This window comes from Oryza brachyantha, chromosome 6 (genome assembly GCF_000231095.2).
Source record: "Oryza brachyantha chromosome 6, ObraRS2, whole genome shotgun sequence".
In the NCBI taxonomy this organism is placed as follows: Eukaryota; Viridiplantae; Streptophyta; class Magnoliopsida; order Poales; family Poaceae; genus Oryza; species Oryza brachyantha.
Genome location: NC_023168.2, coordinates 16,891,487 through 16,902,061, shown reverse-complemented (window position 1 = coordinate 16,902,061; position 10,575 = coordinate 16,891,487). Strand labels below are relative to the sequence as shown.

General features: G+C 46.2%; 3 protein-coding genes across 3 annotated transcripts; 1 reads left to right on the top strand and 2 right to left on the bottom strand.

Moving 5' to 3' along the window:
- Positions 1 to 39: 39 nt before the first annotated feature.
- LOC102720995 (exopolygalacturonase) lies at positions 40 to 1,723 on the bottom strand. The gene is made up of 3 exons (XM_006656180.2): positions 1,475 to 1,723; positions 1,075 to 1,389; positions 40 to 970 (listed from the first exon to the last, which is right to left on the bottom strand). Exons 1-3 carry the CDS (start codon positions 1,700 to 1,702, stop codon positions 224 to 226), a joined length of 1,290 nt encoding a protein of 429 aa, XP_006656243.2. The 5' UTR covers positions 1,703 to 1,723; the 3' UTR covers positions 40 to 223.
- Positions 1,724 to 3,062: 1,339 nt separating this feature from the next.
- On the bottom strand, positions 3,063 to 4,896 carry LOC102720715 (exopolygalacturonase). The gene is made up of 4 exons (XM_006656179.2): positions 4,674 to 4,896; positions 4,246 to 4,557; positions 3,625 to 4,152; positions 3,063 to 3,526 (listed from the first exon to the last, which is right to left on the bottom strand). Exons 1-4 carry the CDS (start codon positions 4,854 to 4,856, stop codon positions 3,290 to 3,292), a joined length of 1,260 nt encoding a protein of 419 aa, XP_006656242.2. The 5' UTR covers positions 4,857 to 4,896; the 3' UTR covers positions 3,063 to 3,289.
- Positions 4,897 to 7,374: 2,478 nt separating this feature from the next.
- LOC102717447 (nucleolin-like) lies at positions 7,375 to 9,202 on the top strand. The gene is made up of 2 exons (XM_006657065.3): positions 7,375 to 8,026; positions 8,382 to 9,202. The coding sequence occupies exons 1-2, from the start codon at positions 8,012 to 8,014 to the stop codon at positions 8,958 to 8,960; spliced, it is 594 nt and encodes a 197-aa protein (XP_006657128.2). The 5' UTR covers positions 7,375 to 8,011; the 3' UTR covers positions 8,961 to 9,202.
- Positions 9,203 to 10,575: the final 1,373 nt, after the last annotated feature.

Genomic DNA, 10,575 nt, shown 5'->3' with positions numbered 1-10,575 from the left:
TGTGGAAGATCAATCAAGGAACACACAATGGCACAGATGTACGTACATGCGCTCCAAGATCTATCGATCTCGACGATCTGTATCATTTTCAATTCTCTCTCGAACAAGAACCAACCAAGCAACAAGTGAACCAAGAAAGAAGAAGAGAAGAAAAAAGTGGTTCACATGGTGGTATAGCTACTAGGGGAGGAAGAGACCGATCGAGGTCGATCCATGCATCGAATCAGACGCAGGCGAGCTCCTTGAGGCACCCGGTGGCGGTGACCTGGGCGTTGCTGCAGACGGCCATGGTCTTGTTGTCGGTGCCGGCGTACTGGACGTTGACGTCCTGCATCTGGACGCCGCTGCAGGGCAGCTTGTCGGAGCAGACGAGGGTGACGGCCTCCGGCGTGGACGACGTCCCGGTGATGTTCTTGAAGGTGACGTCCTTGACGGTGACCTCGGAGCTGCCACTGCTGGTACAGATCTTGTTGGGGCAGTACTTCTGGTCGATGATGATGGGGTTGGCCACGCCCTCCATCCGGATGTTCTCGTAGGTCAGCCTGGACGCCGTGATGGGGGAGAGGGCGTCCTCGTACGACTTGATGCGGACGCCATTGGTGGTGTTCCTGAGCACGCAGTCCCGGACGGTGACGTCCCTGACGTCCTTCTCGTCCTTGTACCGGCCGAGGCTGCCGACGCTGATGCCGTGCCCCGGGCCGCAGGTGACGCCGGTGATGTTGATGCCGTCGCTGCCGGGCCCGACGGAGATGCAGTCGTCGCCGGTGCCGATGGCGGTGCCGACGATGGAGACCCTGGAGGAGTCCCCCATGTGGATGCCGTCCGTGTTGGGGCTCTCCGCCGGCGCCGTGATCGTCACCCCCTGCACCGTCACGTCCTTGCACCGGAACATGTTCATGTGGAAGAACTTGGCGTCCTTGAGCGTGATCCCGGACACCAGCGCGTTGTTCACCGTGTTCAGCACCAGCGTCTGCAGCAGCAGCAGCAACAAAGAAGATGCACACATGGGAGCTCGTCTCATCGTCATCCATGGCGAGCGACCGATCGACTGAATTAATATTTGCACGCACGTACGTTGGGGAGGATCTTGCAGTTGTAGTTCTTGGCGCAGGAGTTCTTGCCCCAGACGCCGGGGCCCTGGCCGTCGAGCGTGCCCTTGCCGGAGATGACGAGGTTGTCGACCTTGCGCACCTCGATCCAGTTGGCCAGCTTGCCCTTGTACTTGCTCAGGTCGTTGGACCCCAGCAGGTTGCCGTCCAGCTGCACGGTGACGGCGCCCTTGCACGGCCCGGTGAAGTCCATCGGCCCCGTCACGAAGTCGCCCTTGGGGATCACGATCGTCTGCTTCCCGGCGCCGCCGCACGCCGACTTCCACGCCTCCATCACCGCCTGCGCGCACGCCATTAATGGCGGTGACCCATGCATCCATCAATATCTATCGGAGGGATCGAAGCTTTTGCCTTGCATGTCTGACCTTGCTGCTGTCCGTCCTGCCATTGCCGTTGGCGCCGAGCTTGATGATGTCGTAGGACCCGCCGGCGCCGGCCGCCGCCACAGCCGCAGGCGCGTACCCCTTCTCGTCGGGCTTTTTGCCGTCCGCGTCGGCGAAGACGGCGACGGTCGTCGCGACGAGGAGGAAGGAGACCAAGATCCTGCAGGTAGAAGAATGGTTTCTGGAAGCCATTTCTTGTGTTCTTGTCATCAATCTGCCGCGCCCGCTCGCTGCTTCTTTGAGGGTGGAATTCGATCGCCGGCAGCATGTACATATAAGCGGCGGTACGGCGAATAGGTTTGCTATGTTTGTGGCATGCGTTGTTTGGCCTTTTGGCTATTTTCAGGCCATGGCTGGCAGCCGGTAGTTGAGCAGGTCTTCCTCTCGTCCCCTGGTTTCTCCTTAGCCTCCTGGCCCTCCTCTCTTGAAATAAACTATAAAGATCAAAAATATTTTATCGTTTTAGATAAGTTTTGGTTAAATTTGCAAAATTCCGATAAACAGTTTTATGTTATGATAATAAATTTATTAAATCTAATAAGTTTATGATGTTATGATACTTTTCGAGGAGAATCTATTTCAATCATGTCTTATATTCGCACTAAGGATTTAAGAAATTATTGATAGGCATAATTTTAGATGTTTGATTAAAGTTTATCATAAATAGTAAATATTTTTAACCAGAGATAGTAACATTCAGTTGGAAAAAAACTAACATTCAGTTAGGAAAAAATATGAAAGGATTTGCTATATTTCTTTCGACGAAAGTATGGAGAAGGTAGGCGTCGGATGTGTTTTAAGTTTCGTGCAAGTGTGAATATTTTGTTTTCTTTTTACGGGCTGGCTGGCTAGGAATCAAACTCGCGACCACGCAGTTACAAGCACGCCCTGCTAGCCACTGCTTGTGAAAGCTGTTTAGGCTAAATGCATGGTATAGGTTACGTTGTAACTATACTAAATGTAATTATACTATAGGTATTTAAATGATTATTTTAAAATCGTATGAGCAATCAGAAAATTTGAAAGCAAGAGATAGAAAAATGCTACTCCATCCGTTCTAAAATATAATTATTTCTAAAATTTAAATTTTGTATTAAAATACACCATTTCTAGTAGTATTACAGTACTGTCTATCTTATTAATCAGTTTCCATTCAAAATTATTCATATGTTACCCCTACATATCCTCCAATCCCTTTCTATTACTCATTTATTAATGGTACTATAGTATTTTCTTCACATCCTTAATCTCTCCTACCTCCGTCCCATAATAAATTCATTTTTCGTTTTTTCATATCAAACGTTTGACCATTCGTCTTATTTAAATAATTTGTAAAAAACTTAAAAAATTTAGTCACGCATAAAATACTATTCATGTTTTATCATCTAGTAAGAATAAAAATATTAATCACAGAAAATTTTAAATAAGATGAAGAGTCAAAATATTATATAAAAAACTAAAAAATGATCTTATTTTAGAACGGAGGTAGTTACTAAATAAACCAAACAAAAAGTGCTTATATTTTAGGACATACGTGGTATTTTACTATTACTCCCTTTAGTTCTATAATTTCTGTCATCTTGAACCAGGATACAATCGAAAGATAGGATTCGAAAACCGTGCTGTTATCTAAAATAATCGATACAGTTTATTAAATTGGAGGGAGTAATTGAGATGTTTCCCTCCAAAATGATCAATATCGTCATCAGTCGTGTAGAACTAGAAGAACCATAATTTCGTCCATGTCATTTATCCGACTATTCTCTCTCGAAAAAGAAAAAAAGAAAAAACATATTTTCATATGCAAGAGGGAGGCACGAGCGTGCCGCCGGTGACGCCTCCGGCGACGTTGGCGCAGCGCGACACGGTGGCCACCCCGCGCCTGACGTATCTCAGGTCGATGTCCCTGAGCTCCAGCCCCCGGCACGGGCTCGCCGCGCTGCACGACAGCTTCACCGCCACCTGCGTCGCCGACACCCCCCTGATGTTCCTGAACTTCACGTCGCTTATCTTCACCACCGACGGCGGCCGCTCCTGCTCTCCGGCAGCATATCGACACCGGCGACGGTGACAGTGAGTTCTTGAAAAAGAAGGGGGTGTTTGTGTGTGTGTGAGAGAGAGAGTTGTCTGACCGATTGATGGTGGCAGGAGATGTAGGGGCAGTACTCCTGGTCGATGATGATCGGGTTTCGGACCCGCCTCATGACGATGTCCTCGAAGACGAGGCCGGAGGCGGCGGAGCTCGCCGGCCGGGGCCCGCCGCGCCACGTCTTGATCCGCACGCCGTTGGCCGTGCCGGCGATGGTGCAGTTGGACACCCGCAGCCGCCGCACGTCCGCCTCGCCGGGCCTCCTCCCGAGGCTCCCGACGCTGATGCCGTGCCCGGGTCCGCACGACACGCCGGACACGGTCACGTCGGCGCTGCCCGGCCCGACGGAGACGCAGTCGTCGCCGGTGCCGACGGCCGAGTCGGTGACGCGGACGTTGGAGGAGCCCTGGATGTGGACGCCGTCCGTGTTGGGGCTGTCCCCCGGCGCCCGGATGCTGACGTGGCGGATCTCGACGTCGTGGCTGCCGGCGACGACGACGTGGAAGAACTTGCTGTCCAGTGACGTCACCCCGTCTATGGTCGCGTTCCTCACTCGCGCCAGCTTAATCGACTAACCCAAAAATATTACGAACCCTTCCAAACTAAATTTATTTGTAGTGTTTAGATTGAATTTTTGCTGTGGAATTCGCTCGCACTCGCTCACCGAGGGCGGAGGTATACAGTCGGGCTTCCATGGACAGTCGTTGAGGTGCCACGACGAGGCGCCGCGGCCGTCGAACGTGCCATTGCCGGTGACGAGCAGGCCGTCGATGCCGGCGAAGTTGATCCACTCGTGGTACCCCCGGAACGCGTCGAGGCCGGCCGGCGCGCGGACGACGCCGGCGACCCGCACCTCGACGTACCCCCTGCAGGGTCCCCGGAACACCACCGGGTGGAGCAGGTAGTCGCCGCTGGGCACCACCACCGCCGGCCTCCCCGCCGCCGCGCACGCCTCCGTCCACGCCCTCACAAACGCCTTACACAAAAACACAGCCATTGCAAGATGAACACATTTCAAATGCTAACAACTCAAATCTTTTGCATCTTTGAGAGAGAAAAATAGAATTCTAAGGAGTAAGTTGAAGTGATTACCTTGGAATTATCTGTCTCGCCGTCGGTGACAGCGCCGAAGTCTGTGACATCGAAGACCACTTGGCGGCCACAGGAAGCTTGTAGCCAGCACCAGCTAGCCATGATCAGCAAATTCATGGCAGATAGTAACAGAGATGTCATTGCATTTGTGTGCCTTACTGAAAAAAATTGCAAATTCAGCATGCAGCTGGGGGCAAATCTTGCATTAAGAAAGCATGCACGATTCATCATTTATATGAGCATCTAATTAACAGGCTAGCTAACAGCTTTATATTTATCAAGGTTGGCAATTAGCTTGTCATGCATTATGATAGGCTTTCCTGTAACGCGTTCTTGAAACTGGGTGATTGAATAATGGTGTTTGTTAGGCTACTGCTCTTGCCATGATCCCCAAGTTTTCAGTTTTCTTTACCTCTTTTCGTGGCTAGATTGTCTCAGTCTCATACTGGCAACTTGTAGCAAAGAGTAGCAGTTAGTTGCTCATCCGAAGCTGTCTGATGGCGGCCAAACTGCCACAGATTAACGGCCTATTCTGAAGAATGATTGTTTTTTCGTTTAGCCAAAGATTAACTGTTCGACATGGAACGAGCATGACCATTCAGAGAGAATTTGAAGGATCAAAAGGCTAGAAGACAGGAGCGAACATGGATTTCAGAAATTATGCTTCCAGGGTCATCTCCTACTCTCCTTCCACCTAGTAACTGTCTCAACCACCCTGCACAATACTTTAAGCCCTCCATTTTTTTTCATTTATGTTTATGTTTATAAATAAATTTAAATTTTTAAATCTCAAATTTGTAGTTTGTGTTGAGTTTTTTATCATAGTTTATTTACCAACAGTTGCTTTTAGATCAATAAGAACAATAAAAGTTTTACCCAAAATTGTTTTAATTGTTAATAAGTCATTTTGTTTATACTTGATTTCAGCGAAATTTTGAGCCGGTAAGTCAGCTGCAAATTAAAGGAGTGTGTTTTGCCTTTTTTTTAAGATGGCATCACTGTCTTTTAGACATATTTAACCATTTATCTTATTTTGAAAAGTTATATAAGTAACATTTATTTTGGTGCAACTTGCTTTATCAGGAAAGATAATATAATCATGACTATATTATTTGCATTTTAAATAATTTTTTAATATGATGAATGATTAAACATATTTTTATAAGTCAACAGTGTTGTGGCGGAACAAAGAGAGGTCAGGTTTGATGGATTGTTCATGCGTGCCAGAGTGTTTCTCAACCACATGAGAGATGCAACAGTTCGATGTCTGGTTTTTCACCCTCAATTGAAAAACTTATTCTAATTAAAAACCTTTTTCAAAAACTTTGGTTTTTTTTAATTAGGGTCATGTGCCAAGTTAAATCTCAATTTCCCTTTCCTTGACAGCCCAAAGAGAACCCATCTAATAATTTTCACTTAGCTCAAAAGTTAGAACATTTCTACTGGACTCCTTTCTTGGCCCCCTTTCGAAAACCCAGCCTAAAAACTCTCTTCGAATCCCCTTTCATATGATTTGAACTTCAAATTCGCAAAATACCACAAATGTTTACTTCCGAAAAGACCAGAAAACAATAAAATGACTTCAATTGCTTTTTCAGCCCTTTTCCCCTAAACTTTCTCAAGCCCAGCCCCAAACCCATCTCCTTCTCCATCATTTCCTCTTTCCCCTCTCCTCACGGCCCACCAAACCCAACTTCCACCTTATACCCCCCCTCATCCCTCTTAGGCTACATCTTCAAGTATGTAGTAGATGTAAAGTATTACATGTGTCAACTTTTAATTGATAAATAAATGGTGTGGATAAAATTGGAGATAACAATCACCTCTTTCATAAAACTTTTTATCATCTCCTCTATTTTCCCTCGTCATACCACAATGTACTCTAGTTTAGGTGCCACTTCGGGCTAGCGCTTACGTACTGCTTTCAATTTTTAATGTTTGACAAGTTTAACTTTTGGACATATTCTTAATCATTATCTCTATTCAAAATATAACACAAATAATAAAAGGAATATAAGTCATGCTTGAAATATCTTTAGGGATAACACGGATCATGAAAAAAACGATAATGATATATATTTTTTGAATAAGATTAATAGTCAAACATATCTCAAAAATTAATAGTGTATAACATTAAAATTAAACAGAGTAGCTCTTAGGATATGTTCAAAGGTAGAATCCACCATGGACTCGTGTCTAATCCACGTCAGCAATAATGACATTTTATAATGCTACGTGCTAGAGTCAGACTTATTTTCTTCATTAATACAACAAAATAAATTTTATTACACTATTTTCCTTTTTATCTACCCCTACACAACAAAATTTACTTTAATAGAAGTTAAAATTGGCTTTAAACTGTTGTCATCCATGACAATGACTTTCTCTCTCCTTTTCTTTCTTCTCCACCTCACCAAACTTATTTACAAGTCAAACTAATAAACAACTTTATACGTGGAATTATGGTACTCGCTCTTAGGTCTCTTTTGGTCCAACTGGCTTATTATTTTTATTTAAAACTCCGGCATACCCTGGGACCCCTAAATAGGAAACTGTTCCGGTCTTTATTTTCCAAAAATAAAAAGACATACACTCATACTCAATAACATATTTAAATTTTGAAAAAGTTTATGTAGATTAAAAAAAAATCATCCGCAAACCCTGGCGAGGAGTCGTGGGATCGTGGCCCTGTGGGCTCTCCCCAAAAGCCCTTCCATTGGAGGCGGCGAGCGAGGCGGCATCGTGGCGCGGGCGCGGCCCGGGCGGGGCCGCCTGGTGATGGCGGCGGTGGCCGGCGACGCGTGCATGGGCAATCGGGAGAAACGGATCGGAGCCCACCGCGCGCGTAGCTCGAGGCGCCTGCCCGGCCATGCACGCCGAAATATCTGCGCCCATCGACGCCGGCAGCGGGCAGCCTCTCGGCGAGTTGGCCGGGTGAATGAATCAGTGGCCGATCTGATGATCCCGAGTTCGATCTTGATCTGTCGCCTCCGGGCAGGACACCTCCCGGAAGGCCGGCCGGGGTGCAGGTCTTGAGATCTCAAATTCACCGATCTCCATCTATCCCAAGCCGAACTTGATCCAAGAAGATGATCACGTACTCTAGCTAGCTCTCGGCTCTCTGATCGATCGATCCATGATTTCATTTCACCGCTTCATTTTTTTTTACTGTGTTGCGCGCTGCTCCCTGTTTGCCCTACCTTGCCGGGCGGGCGCCTCTATAAAAGCAGTAGCGTGGCATTGCACTCCTTGCGTACCAAAGCCATCCTACCTAGCTAATCTTGCTCCGCCATCGTCGAAGAAAAAGGTTGGGGAAAGATCACTGCCAGCTGCAGAATATGGCAACGGCTGAGGTTTAATATTTACTGTCTCTGACCTAAAATAAGATAATTTTTGTGTATTATAGCTTATATCAAGATAAGTTTATTTCTGAGTAACCATTGCATTGGAGTTTGTAAAATTAAGAAAATAATTGTACTGTGATTTGATAAAGTAGATGACATCATATTATTTTTGCTTTTGTATTGATATATACGTGATGAGTGGAAATAAAACTATTTTTTGGAGCAGATGGATTAATTAGGTATAGCTCTTCACTAAATGTAGAAAAAAATCATGCAGCATTTAGAACACGTACAAGAGAATAGTTGAAATGTTAAGTTTATGTAAAAACTTCGGTCCTTTGATTTAATTTCTCCCCGCTTGCAGGTTCAACAAGTGGTTGCAATATCTGTGTACGACAACAAGTGTGACGAGGTCCATGACATGCCCACCATCACCAAAGTAGAAGAGGTAGCACCACCTCTCGTAGGAGAGGAGGAGCTGCACAACAATGGCGGCTCCAAGGAAGAGGCGATCGTCAGCGAGGAGCAAGAAGCCATTGCCGCCGTTGACGACGACAATACAGATGCAGACGAGGACGGGGAGGGTCATATCCACGACGACGTCATAGAGGAAGTCAAAGCCAAGCTCGCCATCCAGACCACCCCTGCGGCGGCGGGAGCAGTCGAAGCGAAAGAGCCCGAGGAGGAAGAAGGAGGTGAAGGTCGACGCCGCCTGCTGGAAGCAAAGAAGAAGACAACGACCACAGAGAAAGCAGTGTCCAAGGCGGTGGTTATCCCCGTCGACGATGACGACGACGATGATCACGGCAAGCATCGTCAGGAGGCGGCGGCTGCTGCTGCCGTCGAGGAGGAAGAAGAGGCTAAGGGCGATCACCAGCGAGCGCTGGAAGACAACAAGGAGAACGCCGGCGAGAAGAGCAAGGCTCAAGAGAATGATGAGTAGGGTTGAAACTGGATCAAAATTGCAGATCTGTTTGATCTGCACCTGCACGTACGTGTCCTTTGTCGTAGTAGGACTACGGTCTAAGTGAATGGCAACCATGATCGTTATAATGGTCAAGGCAAAATAAGGCTAAGGTCAACAAGTTTAAAGTAGTATGAAGTTAATCACTTAATTATATACTACCTCCTGTCATTATTAATATTTGACATTATATGATATCGGTGATAGCCGCGTAATGTTAGATCTCACTATTCATTTGTCTAGTGAAGTTAATCACTAATATTTTCTCTATATACTTATCTAAAAATTTACTAAGTCTCACGTGCCATTGGAGAGTCCACAGGGTGATCGAGGGGAGAGAGGTGGTGGGACCCATCTTGGGCAAAGTTTAAGGACTTACTTTTGGTTTGCTAAATGTAGCAAGTAAAAGTGGAGGAGTTTGATAAGCTGGATGACAAGACAAACTGTTTGGCAAATATATCTCTAAGGTCAATAATATATTTTAGTTATCTGTCAGCGCTGTTAGATTTATTATTAGAGTAATAGAGCTGGTGGATTCAAACAAACTATTTTGCACTCACTTCGTTCCATGTTGTAAGGTTGTCTAGGTTTGCGTAGATTTATTCATGATCAATGTATATGTTTGGTGTATGTGTCAAAAAGTCTTATAATGTGAAATGAGGGAATATACCAATGTGAATGATATGGTTTTAAATGTGCTCAAACCATGGAAATTAAATTATAATCATGTAATGTTTAGCGTAACTTTAGTTTTTTCTTCAATCGCAACGATTTTGCTAGCTAAAAACCAAGTTTCTACTTATAAGTGCAATAGCTCTATTCTAATTAATTCAACCGATTCAATTTCTGTCCTATCTAAATGAATGGAGATTGATAAGGAGGTTGTTAACTATGCTTGACCATGTACAATTTTTGAATGAGTTACTTAGATCCGTGTGACCGTGCCATTACAAATTTGCCTATTTAGAAAATTGCGATTACAATTTTACTATTCGCAAAGATTTACAATTAGTTGAAAATCGCTTCCGTGCCACTTTCTACACCCGAATCGGCATCGTACTCGGTTTGTGTTTATTGTATTAACTTATAGACTAAGATGTCCCTAGCATCGGTACTAAGGAGGAAAAAAAATCCCCAATTCTAGTAAACCAACGTGTTGCCGTTGGGCCGGTGGTGGCTGCGCTAGTGTCGTGGAGCGGCCGACGGTGGTCGTTGACGGCGACGATAACGACGTTGGGGGTGGGGTCCGTGTTGCGGCCTTGTGCTGCTGCTGGCGAGAAGGGCCACGGCCACCATGCATCTACCGCTAAAGCTGCTGCATCTACATCGATGATGGCTGCAGCGAGATGCCGCCGAACCCAGACAATAAGCTAGAAATGCCATTACGCAAGGCGGACCTCGGCCGGCTCCATGGAGAGGAAAGAAAGCTCCTCGACTGAAAACCACGAGACACAAGATCGATGGAAACTAGCGACACAGAGAAAGCAAGAAAGGCCGAGTGGCCGGAGGTGGTTGGCGGCGGCGGACTCGTGCGGCAAGGGCGCTCGATTTGTCTGGGAATGCTACCGCTCCGTTGAGCGAGCTAGCAACCGCC